The sequence below is a fragment of the Acanthopagrus latus genome, chromosome 17, assembly GCF_904848185.1.
Source record: "Acanthopagrus latus isolate v.2019 chromosome 17, fAcaLat1.1, whole genome shotgun sequence".
NCBI lineage: Eukaryota > Metazoa > Chordata > Actinopteri > Spariformes > Sparidae > Acanthopagrus > Acanthopagrus latus.
In genome coordinates, this window is record NC_051055.1 from 18,882,536 (window position 1) to 18,907,166 (window position 24,631).

At 41.3% G+C, this 24,631-nt stretch overlaps 1 protein-coding gene across 2 annotated transcripts in view; it reads right to left on the bottom strand.

Annotated features, from left to right (window-relative positions):
* Window positions 1-24,631, bottom strand: part of itga10 (integrin, alpha 10) — a 30,452-nt gene that overhangs the window by 752 nt on the left and 5,069 nt on the right. For both annotated transcript variants that reach the window (XM_037073113.1, XM_037073114.1), the window contains exons 2-29: window positions 17,980-18,091; window positions 17,750-17,859; window positions 17,573-17,661; window positions 16,072-16,186; window positions 15,849-15,976; window positions 15,085-15,233; window positions 10,742-10,892; window positions 7,538-7,703; window positions 6,507-6,580; window positions 6,270-6,414; window positions 5,644-5,792; window positions 5,356-5,499; window positions 4,966-5,172; window positions 4,751-4,881; window positions 3,690-3,856; window positions 3,391-3,533; window positions 3,176-3,286; window positions 2,986-3,071; window positions 2,743-2,884; window positions 2,544-2,636; window positions 2,347-2,423; window positions 2,136-2,225; window positions 1,121-1,205; window positions 857-970; window positions 673-780; window positions 475-588; window positions 281-376; window positions 85-198 (exon numbers count right to left, since the gene is read on the bottom strand). In XM_037073113.1, the coding sequence (XP_036929008.1) occupies window positions 85-198; window positions 281-376; window positions 475-588; window positions 673-780; window positions 857-970; window positions 1,121-1,205; window positions 2,136-2,225; window positions 2,347-2,423; window positions 2,544-2,636; window positions 2,743-2,884; window positions 2,986-3,071; window positions 3,176-3,286; window positions 3,391-3,533; window positions 3,690-3,856; window positions 4,751-4,881; window positions 4,966-5,172; window positions 5,356-5,499; window positions 5,644-5,792; window positions 6,270-6,414; window positions 6,507-6,580; window positions 7,538-7,703; window positions 10,742-10,892; window positions 15,085-15,233; window positions 15,849-15,976; window positions 16,072-16,186; window positions 17,573-17,661; window positions 17,750-17,858 (3,297 nt within the window). In that variant the 5' untranslated portion in view covers window position 17,859; window positions 17,980-18,091. The remainder of the gene's footprint in view (window positions 1-84; window positions 199-280; window positions 377-474; window positions 589-672; window positions 781-856; window positions 971-1,120; window positions 1,206-2,135; window positions 2,226-2,346; window positions 2,424-2,543; window positions 2,637-2,742; window positions 2,885-2,985; window positions 3,072-3,175; window positions 3,287-3,390; window positions 3,534-3,689; window positions 3,857-4,750; window positions 4,882-4,965; window positions 5,173-5,355; window positions 5,500-5,643; window positions 5,793-6,269; window positions 6,415-6,506; window positions 6,581-7,537; window positions 7,704-10,741; window positions 10,893-15,084; window positions 15,234-15,848; window positions 15,977-16,071; window positions 16,187-17,572; window positions 17,662-17,749; window positions 17,860-17,979; window positions 18,092-24,631) is intronic.

Here is a 24,631-nt window from a genome sequence, read left to right on the forward strand (position 1 = left end):
AGGAAGTGAGAAAAAGATTAATACACTCTCTGTAAACTTTCATTTTTCAGAAGAAATGTGACAGCAACAACAACACCAACATACCTTCCATAGTATGAAAATGATAAGGGCCAGAAGCAGCAAGCCTCCAATGATGCTGCCAATCAGAATCCACAGCGAAATGGGAATAGCTCGGCCCTTTAGTACCTCCAGTACAGTCTAAGGAAAACCAGATGAAGGGAGAGATTAGAGAAAGTAAATTCTCATTCTGCTGCTCATAACCTCTTTACCGTCTTCGTACCTCCCTCCAGACTGTTCCTGTGCCGAGTGTGATGAGGTTAGTCTCCTGAGGTGCAAGTTGATAGGCGCCTATTATCCTCACTGACTTATATTTGGCCTACAAAAAGAATCACAGAGGTGATGATGACCACTGTTTGAGTCATTGGACAGATAAAAAGGGCTGAAATGAGAATTTTGTGTAGCTGCGTGTCTCACTTTTCTGAAAAAATCATCATGAACTCTGCGGCTGACACGAATGACTGCAGCCTGCCCTCTCAGAAGCTGCTCAACTTCACAGACGACCTCGGTGCACCATGACCTGCTGCAGTTCTTAACACACAAACAAACAGCATGTTAATATGTGTCCTGATGCTGCACAGTGTTCAGGAGCTGCTGTGCCACCAGGGGCCTCACCAGTACGTCATTCTGCATCATGTCTTCAGGATGAAGGGGGCGGACATCTCTCTGTCTGTCCTTCAGCATGGCCAGATGGGACACATATCTGCAGTTCACTCCTGTGGCCTACAGGACAATTTAGACATGTCAGCTATGATCTAAAAGGGAGACATTAAAACATTCACGCGGCAGCAGCACTCACGTTGTATGAAAAGACCTCTGTGACAGTCATAAAGACTCTGTCTCCCGCAGCCACAGAGGGCAGATGTAGCCTGAGCCGCAGATTACTCACAGAGTAACAGCCAAGGTTCTGCAGCTACAAACACAAACAGAAAATGCTCAGATTTTGCCACGTCTTGTTTTGTTTTTTAGACTGATGATGACTCATTGATGTTATTTACTGGAAACAATACAAAAACCTAAAGTCAGGGGTTTATAAAACAGAGCATGTGGGCCATAGCTTTACCCTGAGGTGTGTGTAGAACTCTGGTCCAATTGCCTCTGATACTGTACGAGTGGGGTGAACCTCATATCGATTCAGATTAGAGTCACTGCACAGAAAAACAAGAAAAAAAGCACATAAATACACAATGTATCCAAAGTTCCCCTTTCAGTTTGCCCCATGGGACCTTATATAGGAATTATATGTATAATAGTTAATGGCAAGAGACAATTGTTTTGATCCTGTTTGAAAGAAAAAATATATATACAAAATTGCAAGTCTGGCCATGGTGACAGCTGCAGTATTCGATTTCTTAAGAGCGAAGAGAGGCTCTGACACACCAGGCCATCAGTCGCAGGAATCCCTTTGATTGGCTGTTCAGGTAAGCTGATCAGTGCATGAAAAGAGAACGGAAACAAAAGCCTGTCGATGTGGTCACCACGATCTCACTCATTTAACAAGGTTACTCCTTGTAGTAATCCTCTGCCTCTGCATAGTGCCATTTGAGACTTTTTATCAGACATATTCTCCATTAGAAGAGGCTGCATTAGCAGGGATGGTGTTAAAAAAATCCAGTTTAATCATATCAACAGTTTGTATGTATATACGTAGACAGGTTTTTCCTTTCACGCAGGTGCAGAACGTTCAAGCTTGTTAGCCATCTTCTGTAGTCTTTGCAGTGTGTTCATGTGCAGCCTTTTGGCCAAGGTACAGGAGATGAGAGGCGCAGTCAGCCTTCATTGCTGCATAACTTACATGATGGCATTAACTCTTTCAATTATGTATTTTCAGTCTTATATATCAACAGTCAGTTTTACGCCAGACTGCAATTTTACTTGCAAAATTATCTGTTAAAATGACAAACAACCAATCAAACAGAATAAAAAATTATATATATTTTACTCCTGCCAGTGACTACTGTTCATATATCAATTAATATTTTAAATAAGGTTCCATGACGGTCCACCAGAATGGGAAGGACTTTGCCTCTCTATATCTGGTTGCTGACTAATACATACAGTATGCTGCACTCACAGACCTGCTAACAAACACGTCCGGTTCATACTGAACAAAACTCTGCAGCTGAACACTGTTGTCCCCCAAAGTATCTTCTCTTTCGACACTGTCACTGCGAAAGGAGAAGAGAGTGCATTTTTAATGTCTTGTTGCAGAAACAATCTTAAAAACCTTCTCTTTATTGAACCAGTATTTGTGAAATGTATGCATGGAGAAAACAGAACTTCTGCTACCTGGCAGCATGTAGTTTCATCTGAACTCGGTTGTGCAGAGATGTGCAGCTGAACTCAAACTCCAACATGAAGTTAACCTGCAGACGAAAAAAGAGAGAGCAGGCTGCTGAAGTGACACATATCACCTGAAGGAAGTGAAGTATGAGTGGGCTGAGTCGAGAGAGAGTGATGGAGCAGTTTCCTCACTGCGAACATACTTTTGACTGGGAGCGAAATACTGGATAGCTGACGTTACATGAGTGGCTGTTGGCACCAAGTGCTGTACACTCAATCTTAAAGTGGGTATCCTCCTACATGAAGAGAAAAGTAAGTATCAGAAATTGTACATGAGCTTGTTTGTATAAATGCGTATGGAGAGTTGCATGTGGTGTGTTAGCTGTAAGTGTGTTAGTTTACCCGAATGCTGAGGCTAGAGAAGTGGAGGTTGCGGGAATAGTGCAACGTCAGGCTGGTGTTGTAGGCGTTTTCCAGTCTGTTCTGAAGCTGCACCTCCACCGCCAGACGCCTACGAGGGCTGCGAATCACATAAGGCTTCTGTCTGTGGAGGAAACACAATGAGAATTTCACTGGAATCTATCAACAGAGTCGATCTGATCTTGTGGAAACAAATGAGATCAGACAAATATCTCAGAGCTGTACCTTGTCCCAGAGATGTCCATATGAGCCTGAAGCACCAGGTCTGTTGTACACACATCATCCTCACCACAGTCTTTAAAGAACTGGATCTGAGGAGGTACACGTGGAGAGGACAGCATGTTTGATGGATTAAAGACGGAGGATCTGTGATGCAGTAAGAAAACTACTAATGAGAGCAACCAGAGCCACTCACAGATTTCTTGACAGTTGTTGGCCAGCCTTCATCCAACACTGGGCCACTCTCTGTATCGTTGATCTTAAAACGCAGCGAGAAGCTAATTGGACGGATGTAATCAGCTGTGTCCTACAACATAGATGGATAAATGTCAGCAATGAAACACAAGCACTTTATTTGTCCTGTCTCATGTGTAGGAATGTTTTAAAGTTGAACTTCATGTCTACACTCACATAGACATGGAAAGGCAGGTTGTAGCAGAGAGTTTTTCCTGTGTGAACCTGCACTGCCAGCTGGGTCTGTCGGTGGGAGCTGTCATCAAACAGTGCCCGCGCAGACAACTTCCTGTCGTCCAACATGGCCGACACCCACAGATCTGAGGAGGGAGCAGGCAGATGGTGAGTGTTGGAAAATTCCCATTCTAATCATTCCTGAGCCAGGCCAATTCACGCCACTCACTGCGACTGTCACTTAGGATTAGAGAGAGAAGGTCTGTGAATTTGGGGGTAATGGAAAATATAAAGTGTCATACCAAAGCTATTGCTGTGGGGTCCGGGGGAGCGGGAGACAGTGCTGAAACAGGCGGTGGCATTGAGACAGGCTGATTCCCTGCTGCCCCTCTGGCAGGTCTTCTGGATGACATTAATCGAGTGCGGCTGGAAGGACAGACTCACATTGATCTGGACTATGCTTCGAGAGCTGGAGACACAAGGGACAGTGGAGAGGAAAAACAGGTTTGACTTTTACAAACTGACTCAGACACCACACACATATTGAAACCAGTAGATAGAAAATTCAATAGGGATTTTCCTTTTTTGTATAAATTATTGTCCTTAAAAGGTGCAGTATGTTAGAAATAGCCACCTGTTAAAGGGCACTGCAAACAAATAGGGAGCAGCATATCACCAGAGGAACCACTACTACTACTACACTGTGGCTACTTGCACAGCCAGTGGCCCTAACTTGTCAAGTCAAGTCAAGTCAGTTTTATTCATGTTGCCCAAAATCCCAATCTCATGGCATCAGTGGGCTTTACATTCTGTACTGTCGCATGAACAGAACAGAGCAAAGTAAATGACAAAAGTAGAAAGCTGTTTTGTTTCTCTGTTATTGTATACATCTCCTCGATTAAACTACAGGAGGCTAAAGTCCATCTTGAGGTACAAATTGCTGTTACAAAACAGGAAGGACTGGGGCTAGCTGGTTAGCTGGCATACTTCATTAGACTCTGCAACACAGAGATGACACAGCATCACAACTGACATTTCATCACATTCTGTTGATAATTTTTGAATGTTTAAACTTGAAAAAAGAACATCCTGCACACTGTGATGCTAAGCATAGCACGCAACTTTCGATCGAATGACACCTCCAATGCACCTGTATTTGAGTTAGTTGGATGTGCAAATATCGTTTTTGATTGAATTTTTGAAATTCCTGGAAAGATGCCACATATTGCATCTTCAATATGGAAACAGGGCAATGCATTTAATGTGTTCTCAGGTTTCTTTATCTTTCAGTGCTTGTAGCTATAAAATAAATCAAAATTCTGGCAATGCCTTTCCCTCCCTTCTCAACTCTTCCTCTACCCACCTGAGCATCACAGCACTGCCCTGTGCTCCCACTGCCAAGTCTATCAGCTCATCTCCATCCAAGTCCAACCGAGCACTCAAGCTTCGGCCAAAATACTGCAGGGAGGGGGAGACTGATGACCCTGGAATACGCTGAGAGGCAGAAACAAAAGCAGAAATTAGTTTGATTGCAAAGAAATGAAAATGTAAATGTAGGCAAAAGAATGCAAAAAATACCTGCTTGTAATTGTGGGTGATGTAAATACCATCACCGTGGTAAACATAGATAGCCCCCTTGTGTTCGTCCTCTAGCGGAGCTCCCACCAGCAGGTCTGTGAAGCCATCATGGTTGAGGTCTGGAGTGGCTGCCAGTGCATAACCAAACCTGGCATCCTGGGACTTTTCATCAGACTTCAGAGTGCCATTAGATACAAACACCTCCTCCTGGGAGAGGAGAAGGAGGAGAGGCAGAAGAGTTGGAGGTAACAGGATACAGTACAGGGAATGAAAAATAATAGATATCTATGTCAGTTTTTTAAGACAATTGCAAACAAATATTGTGTTTTCTGATAATGGTTTCATAAAAATCAATAAAGTGAAGAGTGATTGGAGCCACTGCTGTCTTACCCCACTGAGGGTGTAGATGTAGACTCTACCAGCCTCCTTGTTTCCTGAGCCGAGGAACATTGGCGCTGCAACCAGGAGGACATCTGTGATGCCATCCTTGTCGATATCCAGCCCACACACCTCACTGCCATAGTAAGATCCAATCTACAGACAGAGACATGCTTCTTTAGCTTTCTGCCAGCAGGTGGAGCCCTCACTTCAATCTCCAACACAGTGAGATTCCTTCTGCTCTGTTCTCTGCTACAAATAAGCAAATAAAAGTGAGTGAAGAGAGAGGAGACACTTTACCTGTTCTCCATTGAGAGCCTGTACGATGTTGACATCACCCTCATCACTGAGTTCAAACAGGATGACTTTGCCTTTGTGTTTAAACCGAGGAGCGCCAGCTAAGTACAGCCTCTTCCAGTCACCAACTATCACAGATGACACTGTGTAACCTGAAAACACATAGACAGAGTTTAAGAATTATACAGCTGTATGCTGAATGTTTTTAATGTTTTACATGGAAGTCTTGTTTTTTAGAGCGTGTTAGTTAAGTGTGTAACATGTCACCTTGGGATTTAACAGACTATTTTAACTATTTTCTTATACTTAACAGACATAATGATTCAAATAATTGATAAAACAACACACTAAGTGATATTGTTAAATAATAGTTGAGATCCTAAAGATATTATAACGGAACCCACTAGTAGTTCCAGTTGCAGGTTAATACGTTTTTCATCTTTAGGTTTCCCATTACTTATATCTGATATCACGATGTTGGTGTGGTTCCTATGACGTCATGTTTACTAAGTAAAAAGCGATGAAATCTGGAGATATTGTTGACTTATGTTTACAAAATTTTGCAAAATTCACATGTATGATCCTTTCAGCATCATCATGTTCACTGGAGTGATACTGTATATAGGTACCTAAATAAGCAGCGTGATTTTTGAGCTCCAGCGGAAACTCGCTTTCAAAAGCTTCTCTGGGCGGCATGATGCGTCCGTTGGTCCCTTCCTTCAACACACCGCCATCCCAGTCATAGGCGCCCACCATTCCAAAGAGTATGCCATCCTGAAGAGCAGAGAAGGACACAGATGAACGAAAACAGATAAAACACATGAACTTAACACTAAACTGGGCTGTGAACAGTTGACTGGACTTACATCCAGTGTGTGTGTGGAGAAGCCAATCTGAGACATCTCCATGTGGAACGAGCTCTGGTTGTAGCCCAGCGTGCCTGTGAGCGGACAGACACAGCAAGTCAAGTTTCTTCACACATCTACTCCCTTCCTTCCTCTCCCTCTCAGGATCTGATCTAGATGGCATTGTTTGCACCCTCACTCTACATGAGGACCACAGGTGGCAGACATGCCTCTCCCTTTCCTTTCCTCCTGTCCCTTCCTCTCTCATTCCCTAGACATTTAAGAGGTGGCATCACTTTTCATCAGCCTTCCTCTCATGTTCCCGCAACTGCTGTGATAGCCGTACACTCCTTCTACCTTCTTTTCCTTTTCATGCTTTTTCTGCAGGACCACTGTTTATTTTCTCACATGGACCCAATCCTACTTCACTTCCCCCTCTTAAATATTCTTCTTCTGTCTCAGATTCTTGTATTTCATTCTTCCTCTTCTTTTAGACTCTACTTTCAGTCTTTTCGTATCCTCGTGTTTGTTTCCTTTCTATCAGTTGACTTATTAATGTAATTTATAATCAAAATATATTGACTAGTTGGACAGTGTTACAGTATAAAGTGACTTAAAATAAAAAAGTTGGTCTAATTGCTGTCATGCACGTAAAAAAAGATAACTACCTAAACTAGGTGTATTTACCACTTTATTGTGTATATTATCAATAAAACATTGAAAAGACATGATTTGAATATATTGTCTCAAGAGATAAATACATAAATGACACAATACAGCTAACAATTACAGTTTGGAATCAATTTTACACATGATTTTTCTGGTTGACATCAATATATCTGTGCTCTAATGCAGAATGTGGTTGACATGTGATTGAAGTTTATCATCTTAAAACAGTCAGTACTTAGATTTTATAACTAAAGAGTTTTTCTCAACCGTAAAATCAACTATATCTATCAACTAAATATAGACATTAGACATTAAATATGTCTAAGTGTGCTTAAGAACAGCCACATCGATGATTGCTTTGTTATTTTCATTCATCCACAAACCTTCCAGAGTGAAGATACGATCTCCTAGGGCGTCCACAATGTCATTGAGCGCAGCTTCGTCAGTCACATTGAAAAAGTATTTGTCGTCAGGGTCGCTGGCGATATACTTTATCTCATTTATGAATGTCTCAGGGTCCTGCTGCCGGCGGATGTAATGACCCAGAACCTGGAGCCCAGCGTGAGAGAAAGAGAGAGAGAAAAAAAGAGTGAATATGGTAAATGAATAAGCAGATAACACAAGCTCAATAAAACATTGAGGGATTAAGCTGGATGCAGAGAAAGAGAGTGAGAAAAACAGAGAGCATAAACAGACATTTTGGCATGAATCAGAGGAATTACTTCTCCATGTTTCTGAAGGGCACTGAAGAGAGGAAGATGAAACAAGGTTCTCTGTGCATCGTCCAGAAGTATGTAGGTGAATTTGGCTGGCTGAATCAGGTACTTCCCAGTTTGAGCACTGACTGATTTGCAGCCTTTAATTGTACAAACAGACAACAGTTCAACACAGCTGTGTCTTCATCACAGAAGTGAGGAAAGGTGGGAGCAAGCACCACCAACATGTACTCTGAAGTAGCACACAAGTAACCTGGAGTCAGTGTTGGATTGTGGCCACACTCAAGTGATTTACTTGTACTTTACCTGAGCATTTACAATTCATTTTGTGGTTTGCTCTAACGGTTGAGATATTCACCCATTTCTGAAAAATAAACTATTTTAAAAGCCTCTTGGATAAGCTGCGCATTGCCGCGTCTCAAAGCCAAAAACAGGGCTGTTTACTGTTACAGATTAAAACATTTTCAGACATTTAAAAATACATTTTGCTAATACTAATATAAGGTTTTGGATCCAGGATTTTACTTGCAGTGTAGTAGTTTCACATAGTTGTATCAGTACTTAAGTAAAGTCTTCTATCACTGCCTGAAACAGCATGATTGAACTGTGAATAAAATAAAAATAAACACACTTCATTGCTCGGGTAATTTACTAGCAATTATTAAGCCATATCTAAAGGCAACAAATTGACTGGAAAACATAGGAACAGAGGAAACGGCAGCCAACAGAGATTTGTAAATGAGGAGCACAGGCCTAGCTGTGAGGTGAAGAGATGACTGATGAGTAAGATATACTGTAGCAGCAGTGGCCGATGGCTTTATGCCTGAAGTACAAATGAGAAAATTCCAAAAGAGAAACCAAACCCAAGAATCTCCCCCTGTGACTCCTGCTGCCAAGCAAACTAAGGAAATCCTCTGTTTTCAAAGGGTAGTGGATGGCGTTGGGTGTAGTGTGTGTAACGAGAAGAGAGCCTACATATAAATACGAACATTAAGATCTTATAGAAGCTGAGAAATTCCACTGAAGCTGCCAACTGCTTTCGGATTTTACAGAGTCATGAATAGAGTAAGAGGACATTAAAGAGAAAGTTGTGTTAAAATATAAAGCACATTTCCAGATTCAAGGGATTTAGAAACATAATATGTATATATATATATGAATGTACATACTTACTACATATATTAACCTACATACATACATACATTCATACATGGCTCTGTAGAAACCTGTCCCCCAAAAACACACACTTACAGCCTCTAACCCTCACTGATGTATAAAACACAGTCTGTAGTGACCATACTCTTGTTTTTAAAGCTCTGACATCCCATGTGAGCCATTTTCACTGCACACACACACACACACACACACACACACACACACACACACACACACACACACACACACACACACACACACAAACAGGCAGCAGCACAGAGAGCAACATCAAAATATGAGGCTGCTGTTACCTGTCATCACTTTGACATTTAAGGCAAACATTCAACCACAAAATTCCTCCTCATTCTGGCTTGTTTTCTTCAGCTTGGTGTTTCTGTTAGGCTGCGTGTACAGTTTCTGCTCTGTCCACACCTCGACTCTGTCTCTGGCTGTCTGTTTTCTCCTCTCCAATTTAAACTTTCATTGAGCTAGGATTGTGTTGTGCATATATCAGACAGAGCTGTAATGTATGCAGCACAGTGATATGAACATAACAACATGTTTTAAGACAATTTATGCAAAATCTTATCCTGTTTCGCCTTGGATGGTCAGGATTTAGAACTAAGAGTAGCACAGCATTTTAAAGAGTCGGCTCACCCGGATCACAGGAAAACAATCTCAGATTGCCAATAGCAGCAATTTATTCAAACACACCACAATGGAGAATTTCACCTGTGGCATTAAAACTACAAAATCAGTTTCTCTGATCTCTGTTGTGTTGGCAGCAGACATTTCAGCAATGCATTCTGTCAGCCATTTGAGCTAATGCTATTTAGACTGAATGCACTTAACTTCTTTTGATATCTTCTGTTAGAAAGACAGTCTGACAGACAGGTTCTGGAAGTCACAGCTGAATTTTTGATGAGATCCCGGTCTGATCAAACAGCAAATCTATTGTTCCAGAGGCAGGCCAAAACCTTATAAATTGTTTGTCAGATTTTTCTAGCACGTTGGGGCTTGAAAAAATTCAGAACCTCTGGTACAAGACAAATGGAAAATACAAACTAACCAAACAGCTATCCAAACGGGCCTAATTGAACTTCTCCATCCATAGATTACTAGGTCGATGCGTACTTCTTTGTCTGCACTTTGCCACTCCTGCTCCATATTGGCTCATGATCTTCTCTTCTGTGGTTCTAGTGGAGTCTGGACAATCCTCAGCTCCTCTCGTGGGGAAGGGAGGGGTCTGCAACCAGTCCTACCACTAGACTCTGTCTGCCCCACTGACACTAAAGCCATGCCACCACTCAGTGTGTGTCTGAGTTGAGGGGGTCGGGCGGGGCTGGAAAAGAAGAGTTTTTGTTCTAACTGGACTATTTTAGTGCCCCTAAGGGGTTCATTTTGTAATTTGGAGATGTTATTTTTGGGGGTGCAGTGGTTGTGGTATTGTGTGGTCGCTATAGGGTGTAGATTGTCACCGTACCACTTTCACACAATGTGTGAGGAATGTCAGGGATGCACACACCACTGATAATGTATGTTAGTTGTTTGTGTGTTTTCCACAATAGCTTCACTATTTTCATGTTTAAAAAAAGCTCCTGTTTGAAGATTGTGAAACATTAAAACTCTCAAATAAAGCCCATAAAACTGTGATTCTTAAAGACTTCACTTTCTTAAAATCAAACAACCCATCGAGACTTGATGAGATTTACTCACAGCGATCGCATATCTGGTGATGTTTCTGCTCTCGCACTCCTCCAGAGCCTCTGGTAGCTCCTCCCCGTCATGCGACTCTCCGTCCGTCACTACAATCATCACCTTGGTGGCGCTGTCCCTGGCTCCACGCTCAGCACTGAATGCCTCCGTGCTATGAAGAAAGAAATTGCAGACTGACATAAAGAATGTCAGGCTAGTTTGCTAAAATAAAAATGAAGGAAGATTTTGATTGACAACAGCGAAAGCAAGGAAGAAAGAGAAGGAAAGAGAAGGAAAATACAAGGAGTGAAAGAGCCTGAGGGAGAGGGAGGACACCAGGGAGTATCAGGCACTTGGTTTCCTAAAATCTCAAATAAACATATACGCCTATAAGATAATATACAATTTCAAGTCTTTCTCTGAGAAAATGAATAGCCAGTAAAACACTTAGACATTGGATTTAAGCTCTCAACTGGACCTTGCCACATCTATATTAGTCATGCTTGATACACATACATTAGCTGCCAGTTTCAAGTTGGTCACTGCATGTGTCACTGCACACAGCGACCGCATCTGTGCATTCCCATCCGGTTGTGCCATCATACAAAGAGGAAACCTAAATGACAAACACACGAACAGACCCAAGCCGCACCCTGTTTGTCTGCAGGAAACCTGTTCTCAGTGGGACCTGCTTCAAGCATTGAATAGGGTTGGTAAGCCTCAGACCAACACACACATGCAAGCATGCACACACACACACACACAGCACTGGGGAGAGTAGTCACTGCTAGTGAACTCAGTCATTTTCAGGCCCAACTCCAGCCCTTGCCTAAATATAACATCGTGGTCAGCCACAAGAAACTCAGAGTTAAAAACAACCGTTTCCCCTATGCAGTCTGCAAATTACATAGGGAGCCGAGAGGAGAAAACAGAGTAGAGGAGCAAAGTAACGGAGAACTCGATGAGTGAACGACTGAAGAAGATGAGAAAAGAAAGATAGCAAAAAGGTAAATAATAAGTCTGATAAGACAAGAAAGGCAGCCAGCAAAAAAGTAGAAAAAGAAAAATGACCAGAGGGGAAAGAAAGGGAGTGGTAATGCAAATTAAATGAATCTTAAAAGATGGTAAAATTAAGCCAAATATTACAACGGAGAAGTGTTAATCCTGATTTGATGTGATATTAAGACTGTGTGATTTACACAGTCACATAAAAAAGCCAGGGAAAGAGAAAAAGAATAAATTTGGTAGAGGACATAACAGACAAAAACGACAAGACAGGATGGACATAAACAGATACAAGGAGAAGAATAAAAGAAAAACAGGATGAAGCTACAAATATTTAGGATGAAAGACACAAGTAAATAAGAATGAGGGAAGGGGAGATAAAAGAGGAGAGAAAGTGAGTGGAGCTAATTGGGAGGCCTGCCTGTATTTACAACCCATTTTATGGAGTCACAGCAGTGTGGTAATGACACGGCACAGCGGTCTGTGAGTGTACTTTTGTGCGCGTGTTTGTGTGTGGCTAAGTGAGTGAGAGCGTCTCAGACGGGTGGAGCAATATAAAAATCAGTGGCTAATCCAATTGTAGAGGTCTGTTTGATGTCTATACATGAGTCTGTCATCTACTCTGCATTCAAACCCATCCAGTGCTCTCCATTATTGTCATTTACATGTCAGCATTTCACCGCGTGCAGTGAAAAAAAGTGGTTCTTTTAAAGGCTGAGGCAAAATTCTTTAAATGATTATGTGTGACATTTTGGGAAATTCACTCACACTTTCTCACAGTGATTAAGATGATCAGGAAAAACTTCTGCAATAGAGTCTGAATGTACTGGAGCACACAAATTTATTCTTGCTTTTCGACAAGTTGACTTATCTAAATTTAAACTTAATTTTAAATGTCAAAGAAATGAGTTGTTAGGAACATCCCTAAATAAAAAGAGCCAGTTGTTGTCGTCTTAAGATCACCACACCAACTGGTGTATACCAATTGTCAACACAAAAATAAAATCATCAAACGACTCCAGGGTGATATATTTAGGAGCTATTTTAGTTAAGTGCTTGAGTTTAGGGTTAAGTTTATAATAAGGACAAGGTTAGGGTAAAGGTCAAAGGTCAAACATGCAGGGAGCAGGGTTAAGGTTGAGGTTCAGGGAACCAAGGAATGAATCAATATCCACCCCCGTAAGCATAGCAATACAGTGTGTGTATGGTGTGAGCCCCTAAAATGTGTGTATGTGTCCATTCATGTATGTACTGTAAGTGTATGCGTGTGTTTTTACAGCTGCAAGAACACGACTTGGCTGACCAGGCTGGGTCAGTCCGTGCCACACCTGCAGTCATGCTGAGCCAGCAGCCAACTAGTCCAGCTCAGCTAATCTCAGTGTTTTTATACCCCCATCACTTTGCTGCCGAGTGCCAGTGCTGCTATCTGTCCATCTGTTCTGCGTGTGTGTGTGAGAGAGAGTTGAACAGAAGTTCTTAAATTAAATCAAAAACTGTATCCCTCACTTGATTTTCTTTCTCTGACGCACACACTTGAGAAAACATTCACTTTTGCAATTTCAAAATGACTCCTGAATAAAAACTTCTCTTGTTTTTGTCCTGAGCACCTATGAGTCTACTGATCTGACCAGGTGGGAGAGGTGCAGTAGTGTCTCGATTTCCCGTCACTGGTGTTTTAATGCCACAGTTACACTTTTTTTTGGTTCCATTTTCCAGTCACTGCTTTTCAACTACCTTTTAAACGTTTCTCCTTAACTCCTACAACGTTTTACCTTTAATTGTACCAGAAAACAGGAACTCTCCAATTACCTGCATGCATCCTGTGTGTGTGTGTGTGTGTGTGTGTGTGTGTGCGCGCGCGTGCACAAGTAGAACACCTCTCCAAGATACACATCCAGAAATGAAAGCCGTGGCCACACAAAAGGTCTGGGTGTGGTGCTCTATGTGGGTATGACTTTAATAAAGCAGGAATTTTATTTTGAAAAGAAAGATATTTTAAGACTGAGATTTTCATTGAGCCACTGAACCTCAACCTATAGATCTGTTTCTTTAGACTTGGGTTACCAGCTTAAATACCCCCAACATACTTCTGCAAAGAAAAGCCACGAAAGTGATGACAACAGTACAGTCAGGAGTAGATTAAAGAAGAGTATTTTAAAGATGGTCTCAGCATTTCGTCAGGGTTTTACTATCTAAATATCTCTGCTCAGTAACTGGTAATTGCTTATGCATCCAAATAGAACTACATGAACTTAAAAATAATATTTATTTGGAACATTATCGAGATATAAATGGCCAACAATGCATGGAGACAAATAGAGGTTAACCTGCCAGGTAAGTAGCCAGTTTCTTGAAATATCTAGTTATAAGATTGATTAACCACAATGCATGCACTCTAACTACATATTACAAAGCGAACACTCTACCAATGTTAGCTAATGTTATGTTGTCACCACACCGGGCACATGGTCTGAACGAAATCAGCCGCAAGTTACAAGATTTATCAACCTAGTTTTGTTGAGAATATTCAAGACTGGAAAATATGGAAGAAGACATTTCGTAGACATGCCAGAGAATATGGAGGTTTCCATAGGAACAAAAAGATTTGCAGTTCACTCGCATATGTACACAGAGCTACGTGGAAAGAAGGTGTTAGAGACATGTTTGAATTCCTGTGGCAAAATCTAATAATCACTTTCCTTGTCACTCTGTTTATGGTCTCCTCCAACTTTGGCTGCTAAATGATCAACTATGTTCACAAGCGAATTCCCAATAGTATCTGTCTGCTGTTTGATGCAGGGCAAGTAGTATACAGTGGGTTTGATGGAGATTTGTCAGTGGAAACAGCTGCTGGATTTGGCTGGAAACAAGTTTGATGAGAGAGTGAACCAAAACAATTGCCAAAAGTTGCTGGCCATAAAACCAAAACAATGACCTTTAAGATGCTTAAGCACTGAACAGAGTTGACGATTTATCATAATCATATGTGTTTTCCCACTATGGTCATCTACATGTATACTGTATATATACACAAACTGATTGGAGCAACTTCAAGTATCCCATGTTATACTCATTCATCATATCCTTGATCTGTATGATCGCTTGGCAAGCAGTAAATCCAAAGCAGCCTGAGGGGATCATACTGGAGCATATCATTAAAAAGCACAACAGACTAGAAGAAAATAGACCCTTCTGATCTTATTACAATAAATTAAACAGTAATATATTTAGAGAAAATCCCGAAGAATGTTATGCCAGTGTCTAAACATTCAGACAGTTTCCAATTAACCAGCCAACTAGGATTTAGTACAAAGAAAATCAGCCAGTATGAATGAAGTCTCAGTGATTGACAGGCCTACCAGGCCATGTGGATGGCATATGCAGTGCGCGTCTCCCGTCCCTCCTGTCTGCTGATGTTCTTGGCAGCCTCCACCACCTGCTGTGTGGTCTGGTAGTCCTTCAGAGACCACTCATGGACTGCTACCTCACCATACTGCAGTACACCAACCTGATTGCGCACACACATGCACAGAAAAAACAGTCAAGCATTACAGTGATGCCACATGTTCATGGTTGTGCTGGTTCATAGTTGTGGAAAGCACCATCTGAGACTCTTGTTTCTTGGGTGAACTATCTCTTTAAGTACCAATCCTGTTATTAAAGCAAACAGTGCACTTGGGGAATTTTTAAATTCATTCAAAAACCAGAGGTATTTCCTCTTCACCTCACATTGCCTGCTACCCCGTACCCCCACCCTCCCTTTTCAAAACCCAATCTTCCCCCTCACTACTCTTGTTGTTTAGCGCAGAATAATGTCCCCGGACCCCCAGCCCTCCTCTCCAACTTCTACCCCTTCCAAACCTCAAGTTAGCTTGGCTCATGTCCTTGTACATTACTAAAGCAATTCATTCTGGTCATAATTTGCCAAACTGATCCTTTTATATATGTCACTCTATGTATGTTTTCACTCAAGGGACTAGCTTGTCTTACTATCATGGCCAAAGGTGGAGGGGTTCCAGCGGTTTAAATGGGAGACTCACTCAAATTCAAAACCGCAACTTTCCATTACCAATGTAGATAATATTTATTGGCAGTGCAACCACACATCGACTTATACTTTTACCTGCATCTGGTCCGAGCTGATGTGGAACTTGCTGAGGATGTTGCTGAGGAAATTCTGGACCTCGTACCAGGGGTAGATACTGTTGGAGCCATCCAGCACAATCACAATGTCCATGTATGTCGAGCACCCTGCCACATGTGGGAGTTTAAAAATATTTGGTTAGCTAAAGCAGGCATGTGCAGCATGTTTCTCTGCCTCAATGTGTGTGCCAATATGTGGTTACTTTGCGCTGTTGGCGCGATGGTCTCTCTTGGTTCTAGGTCATCGCTGACAGAGGCACAGATGCCGGTGCTGAACATAGATGTACCACACTCTTGAGACCAAAGAGGGGCACACGCCTGCCAAACACACAAAAACACATACACATCAGCATCTGTCTTACAGGTGAAGCAATCCTGGGAGAATCTACAGTCAATTTTAACGGTTTATATTTATAAGTGTTTGTGTTCAGCTCACAAGGCGTGTAGGTGGTTTCTCAGTTATTATCAAAGGGTTTCAACACGTAGACAAAAGTAGTCGGTTGACCCACAAATAAACACAGAAAAAAAGGCTAAATGTGGGCAGACAGGGAAAACAACTCATAAGAGGGAATAAGTCATGGAAAAACTAGTATAGTGCGGTTTGGTGGATAGAAAAATGAGGGAGAGTCAGAGAGAGAGAGAGACTATTGTTGACATGCTGGCAGTCACTGTTGTCATGAGTGGTTTAACAGAGCTGCAACACCAGACCAGAAAGGCAATTTAAATCTGATTGTGCTAAATGTGGGGGGGGGGTGAGTGTGGGGCTGGGGAGGGGGGTACCATATAAAATATTTTTGTCTTCAAAGCATGCCGTTTATTTGGCTTTCATACCAAGAGGGAGGAATTAAGGGGAGAGCGTGGAAAGAGGAGATAAAAGGGAAACTCGCACACGCAGCAGCAGAGAGACAAAAGAGAGACAGAAAGTGGGGTGAATTGGGGGTAGAAGAAGAGAAAGAGAAACATCCTGGTTTTGCTTGCCCTGTCATTATAGACGGGTTTCTCCTCAGGCACACAGACAGGCAGAGAAGAAGGGATGGAGTGAGGATTGAGAGAAAGGAAGGAGGGAAAAAGCAGGAGAGGTGCTATGGCTTTTGGTAGGTCTGTCATTAACAAAGGGCCGGAGACGCATTCCGATCCTGTTATAGACCTGACCGCTGGGGTTAAGATAAACACACACACACACACACACACACATACACACACACACACACACACACACACAAACACTAAAATGGGCCTAGCTGGATGGCGTTCATGAACTGTACACGACTCCACACCCGAAGCAGCAGTAAAAACCTGGCTGAATAGAAAACACACAAGCACACTGGCATGACGCATACACAAATAAACGGGCACACAAACATAGACACAGTAACTAACATACAAACAAACATACAAAACACATACATCTGCTTGCTAGCCCAGGCCAAAGTGTGTTCCTCATTTGGATTCTATAAGTGATTAATCAGTCCATGTGTCTGACTTGTGTGCATACGAATCTCCAAAATGATCTCCAGGAAGTGTGGGATCAGTGAACTACACACGGTCACTTCTAAAGTCAAATAAAAATATACCAACAGAGCTGATTCATTAAAATTCTGTGAAATAAACACAACCTGGTCTCACCACATCCCTTCAGGCTTCACATACAACCCAAATGCCCACCTAGCAAAAAGTCATGTTTTCAGTGTTAAAACCACATACCAGGAATCCATCAGGTGAGTCTGGAGTCAACGTCATTCCCAGGTGAGAGTTCCTCAGGTTCTTTGAAACGTTCTGGAGAGCAGTCTCACCTGAGATAGCCAGACAGATTAGTTTGAATTGGACAGATTTTCTTTTCCCAAGGAGAGTTGATTTATTAAAATGATTTGTTCATCTCACCTAAATTCACTTTGCTGCAATTTGAGTTCCTCTCCTCTCCCACAATACATTTGTACACGTCTCCTCTCCTGTTGTTTGGTGGCCCGTCCCAGGGAGCACCAACCAGCATTCTTTAATCACAGAATGACACAGTCATTAATCATCAAGACATCATTAAACATCTAAATAACATTTACAAATTATGACTGTTTACTTATTTCTCTTTCATTTGCTCATTGACAAAAACTTACGATTTTTCTCCGTCTGATTCATGTTGTAAAACAGAGAAGCCAAACAGAGCATCCTCTGGACCAGTGAAGATCCGCGGATGCTTTACATCTATGTTGAAACACTGACACAACTCTGAAAGACATCAGACAAGAGATCATTACAACGTTTAAAAAAGACAGCATTTCATTTATTTACTTTTTTAAATTGGCATCTAAGTTTGGTTGGTGACAGAATTGCGTCAGTACTACCAGAATTGACCAGTTCATGTCATATAGAAATTTTCAAAAACGTTGTGCCTTAGAGCACATCCTAGTGAGATAGTTACTTAGAGGAGAGAAAGAAAGACATAAGGACAGAAAGAGGGAGCGAGCAAGAGACTAATTCACCCCTGCTACCGATTAACAACACAGTAACTCAGCGCAGTGGTGGGCCAAAATTGGTCACAAATGTTGTTAGATTGTCCAAAACTTGATGTAGACAACACTTGCTGCAATATTCATAACTTTAAATGCAAAGATTTCCAGGGAAACACGTCTAACATAGAGAAACACAGGGTCAAACACATAACATATCAAAAATTGAACAGTGTTGCAAAGTATGAAAGCCAAATCCACTGTTAACACATCCACAGATAACATTAGCACATCTGCAGCCAGTACCCACCAGTAAAAGTTCCCAAAAATACCAAATAGAAGCATCACAACCGAACACGTTATCTCGTGTGTTTCATCCATAAAAAAACAGAAGTGTGGATAAGACAAATAAGTCTTAAAGCATGTGATACTGTATGCTGGCCTACTTTTGAGTATTCATCTTGCTGTGCAGTATCAAGACATTTAGAATTCAACTATTTCCAAAAGCCATTAAAAATTTGTGAAAAACATGAAAAACAAAGAGCTTGAAGCTGTGTGTACATCAACAGTGCAGAGTCAGATTATCATTTCTTCACTTGGCCTGGGGGGGATTGAAAAATATGGTTAAACAGAATGACCAAAAGCAACCTCTGAGGAAAAAGGGAGTTCAGTCTGAGGGGAAAGAGGGAGAGGAAAGGGGAGAGAAGAGGCAAGAGAAGGAAGGGTGTGGGTTAGAAAAACTATTGAGTATAGTAAGCCTCCTGTTATGACACACAAGCCTACCCTTCATACAACCAGAGAGAGAGAGTGAGAGGCGAGGGAGACACAGAGAAGACAGAGCGCAACAAGATGGTAGTCAGACAGTCCACTGAGTTGTGAACATTAAGGTGTAAACAGAAGCATGAATACATGCTCCAACTGGAAAAATAAGTAGAGGACGGCTTATTTTTTTACAGTCTGAAGGGGAAAGTCCAAATATGCTTTTCTAAAGTAAGAAAAAATACATGAAGGTAGATAATTACACTCTTTCATAGGTTAAATGTTTCCTGTTATGCTAATCAGAGTCAGAGCTAATCCGTTGCCTTCATAACCAGTCAATCGTGTATAAACTCATATACTATAACACTTCTTACTAAAGATATTTATCCTTAATGAACAACAAGATGAGTGCTACTGCTCTACTACTGGGCTATATGCTAAGCATGCCAACATGCTCCCTATGACGATACTAACATCTTGAATTTTAGTAGGTATTGGATTCACCATGTACACCAACTTGGTTTAGTTTGTTAGCATTCTAAAATGTGCTAATCAGCACTAAACACAAAGTGTGATTGTGGCTGGGCAGGTCAAGAACCATGGATTGAATAACTAGAATTTTTTACCTGATGATGTCACCAGATGAAAAGGCATCCTGAGTTGACCCAAAACATCTACATATGGCCACCCGGGAACAATCAACTATCTTTCTCCAGAATCACTCACCCCCATCTTAATCTCTATGAATAATCTAGTTCTTACAACAACAGCAAGAAGAAATGGAACACTGATGGTTTTCTTTTTCACACTTGGATGACACCTTGTATTAAAGTGTATAAAAATTCTACCATGTAGATCACTCTACATTTTTCCTGTTGCTGCACAAGGGTTAGCTGATGAGGTCAGTGGCAGACAGGAAATAAACTGTCTTCGCTACTTCCTATAAATGCACATTTCCACTTAAATTAAAGAGCATTATCATGTTGTATTTGATTTTCAGGCTCAGACACACTATGACACTCTTGACAGAGGGTATTTAACTTGTCTCACGCGGATATCTACTGTATGTTATTTGTGTCCCTGAAAAGCAGGGTGTGTTGGATGTGTTCTGTTAACATAAATTGGACTTGACATGTAATTTAGCAGCATCTGGGGTGCATCCACAGTAACTCTCACACATATCTCAGCAATTCTACTGGAGTAAAAGAAGCTGAGGATGTGGAACAAGACCAGAGCTCTGCTGCTGTGATTACACACCAGCTACTCACACACTTGTATACAGATACTTCCCCGCTAATACTCACTGACACACACACTCAGACAGACAGTTACCTTGGCAAGGCCAATCAGAGAGGGATTCCATTTGGTTTTGAGAGGGAAACTAGATACGTTCACTGTTTCTCTTCCATCTCTGCTTCTGGTTTTCTCACACACTCTTGTTTCTTCTACCTGCTATATCATTTCTCTGTAACGCACAGATGTTTTTACTGTAATATCATTTCATTTTCAGTCTAGTTTCTTCTTTTCTTGAACTCAGATTCATCCACTGAAGAAGCTGCTAGCAGTATGACTCTAGGGATGGCGATGTCATTCTGTTGCTTAGTCCACCATTTTGTTCCAGACTGAAATATCTCAACATATGTGTTGAACTGCCATACAACTTAGCTAAAACTCCCATGCTTCCCAAAGCATGAATCCTGCTGAGGATTGGTGATCCCCTGACTTTTCCTCAAGAGCCATCAGCAAGTTAATTTTGCAGTTATTGTGTGAAATATCTAACTCTAACTCTTTGGTTTGGCATGAAATTCATGGTCCCATGAGGATAAAGACTACCGACGTTGGAGATCCCCAGGACTTTTGTCTATTTGTGATTTTCACAACAGTGGTTGCCAGTTAAATGTCTTAACAATTGTTGTTGGATTAATTGCCATGGAATTTGGCTAAGATTCATGTTCCCCAGAGGATGAGCTATAATGACTTTGCTGATCTCTTTAACTTTTCAACCAGCCCCATGATCGAATCAAAATCATAAGTTGTCATATACTTCAATCAATCACCAAACACCTGCATAACTAATGACAATCCCATCAGCCTCTTTGTGTTTAGTGCTAATTAGTAAATGTTAGCGTTAGAGCCATAGCAATACATTTGTTGGTTGACTGTAATAATACAGATGAATGATATAGGCTTTCGCTATTGGTATATGTTGTCTAACAGGTGCTGATATGAAAACTTTTTTTAACAAAACATAATTCAGAAAAAGATGCTTGGATTAATTTCTATCTATAAAACTCCAGGTAAAGTTTACTGTGTTGTGCCTTGACGTCTTTTTTGACAAAAAAAAAAAAAAAAAGTTTATTGCTAAACTGTAATATATCCTGTCACCATTACGTGTGTGCAGTATGTTTGTTTTTGATAGCTAATGTTAAGGAATCACTGAAAAAACTTGTATCATTATCTGTGTGTATATCTCCGAAGAATAACCAAAATATATATATCAGAATTCTTTTACTCCCTTTATCGGTATCACTCAAAAAAATTGGTCAGGCCCTAGTTAGCATGCCAACATGCTAAACTAAGACGGTGGACATGGTAACCATTATGCTTGCTTAGCAACAGCATGTTAGCATTGTCAATGTTACAGACAGTAGCTTTTAACTCAAAGTACTGTGTTGAAGTAGAGCCACACAGAGCCACTACCGTAACTGTGAACTCTAAATCCTATTTCTGCTCATCTCTCAGTTCTGTATGAGCTTCCAATTATTTCAATGTCCAGGTCTCCAGTGACTCTGATGAAATTCAGCCATCAATCTGTTTCCACACAGATGTGTATTAAACTTCTCTAATGGGAATACGCAAGGATAGACTAAGTCCTTAAAACTAAACCATCCATTTTCATGGCCAGAGTGAACAAGTTATACTCTCCTTTTCTCTTCCACCACCCTTCTTTTACACAGTGCAGTATAATGTTGTTCTCTTTTCTTGTGGCAACATCACCCACTCTCTCTCAGTCCAAGTTTTTTCCGCAACAAACCAGACCTCCGACAACAACCGCTGCTACTGATTTTCTCTGTCACTCTCCTATTTCACTCATTCTCTCATAAACCATAAATTGCTTCTTTCTTTTACCCCCTCTCCAATAACACACACAAACACACACAGACACACTGTAACTCTACCACAAGGCCCCCTCTCCATTCCCAACCCCTCCGACTCCCACAAAACTGTACCATCTTTCGCTGTTTTCCCTGTCCTGTCCTCCTTCTTCTGGTTCCATTTACATTGGGGTTTGTATATGACACTGTATCCGCAGCCTGTTTGACCACCCATCGCCATGACAACTGGCGGCAAACATTTATCATGGCAAACTGGGTCCAGATTCTCTCAACCACACGTTCAGCTCTGGGTGCTACTGCTGCTGGATGGCTGTAATTGTGTAGAATATGCGTGTGCACATGTTGAGGGGACAGAAACTGAAGTTGACATTATGACGTTTAGAATACTATAGAGACATGGCGGCACTTATAGCAGTGGACAGAGACATTAATATATGCTACTCTAATTGGACTCACATTAAGTTTCTCTCTCTTGTTGTCTGGATCTGTCTCTTTAATTTACATCTCTGACTTATATCACCTTTGTGAAATGTTCAGCAGTAAAGATGTCTGCTGCACAACTGTCTGTTTCTATCATCTTCATTCAACCGACTCATGTTTCCCATGGATCTCACTCATTCACCTCTTCTCACCCACTTTCACAGATTTTCTCTCCATTATCTGTTCTGTTCTCATCTCTATCCCCCTCTCGTGGGGAATGGGGGAGGAAGATGAGGGGGAGTAGGAATGAAAGTCAGCAAATTATGGGAAAAGGAAAAAAACACACGAAGATAGCTGGGAGAATAATAGTGAAAATTTATGAATGACTGGTGAAACACACAAACACACACACACACACACACACGCGCGCACACACACACACACACCTGTGTTTGACATCTCAGTAAAAGCATAACAGGGTGTAACAGACATGAGAAGCCTGCTGCCTGCATCAGGGGAGCTCTGCTGAAACCATTAACATTACACACATACTCAGTCACCTACATGTTCATGTATGACACATAAGGAGGCAAGCAAACTCACACACATGCAGAAACACTTTCACTGAGATCACATCAGCTACCGTATAAATTAAGTCAAATTTACAGAGAGAAAAAGGGAAAAAAAATACAGCCTTCATGCTTGATATGATGCATACCATGTTCAAGCATACTGCATAGCATGAAAACTGGCTGCATGAATAATGGCCCTTCTGTATACACGATTACATTTAGCACAAATGCCGATATCTTAATCCATTAACTTTAGAGACTCTGTGTTTGTGTGAATGTGGCAATGGTCAGTGGTTAAGGTTAGTGTTGGGCCGCTAAGGGATATTATTGAATATCGCGATATCTGCCATCATATGCTATATTCATAACAGCTGATACTGCCTTTGTGGGATTTTATTTTGAGAAGAAAATGCATACTGAACTGTAATGGCAGCAGAACCTATGTTGATATTGGCAAGTTAGGAATAAGATTGGGTTGGTAGAGTTCACTGCAGGTTAATTGGCCTGATATAGTGGCATGTAACAGACAGACATGGAGGACTTAGATACTAAGAAGAACACAAGTTGCCAGATTGGCAATATTTCTGGTTTAAAGTGGGAGAAAATGGCGAACAAAGCCTAGGCAAGGTGAGGGTGTGGTTAAGATTATGGTTAGGCAGTTAATGGCTATGGTTAGATTAAGGCTCCAGGAAATGAATGAGTCAATGAGCAAATTATAAGTTTACATAATTTCAGTGACATAAGTAAGATTATGTGTTGTATTTGTGTGTGTGTGTGTGACATTTTTGCCAGTCCTCACTTCTGGACAGACAATCAAGGGCAGTTAAAGTTTTTTTTTCACACATGGCTTGCTCCATATCTCACCTGTACACCCGTATAAGGCCCAACAGTGGCAAAAAAAGCTGTTATAACATCGTGGAAAATCATTCAAAATGTTAAGTCATCCTGCACTTGGGGCATATATCCATTTTTTGTCCAATAAACACTTGTTTATTTTATGACGCTGCCATGGAGGTAGGAGAAAAGGAATGCTGCCAGAGCTGAGTGTTGCTTTATGAAGTGATCTGGGTGAAAAAGGGTCATGTTTTATTGAGCAAATCTTTTTTTGTTTTTCCTCCAACTCTGGACAGATAGCTTTACTTGTTGCTAAGGTAACTGCTGAGAAACATACTGATAACCTACAGCTTCTCATTCAACTGCTCTGGCCCGGGGCCACACGCGTCCTTCAACAACAACTACAGTTACAGCACCGAGGTGATTTATTGAGTTTCCTGGTTGACAGATACCAGTAGCTTTGTTGCTAAAGTAAGGGCTCCCTGCTGCTAAATTTAACGTTTACTGCTGTTAGCTGGTTAACTTGTTAAGCAGCCCTATTAGCTGACTCAGCACTGCAACACCAATAGCCAAAGCCTGCAATAAAACTTTCTTTGTACTGTATTTGCTGTCATCTTC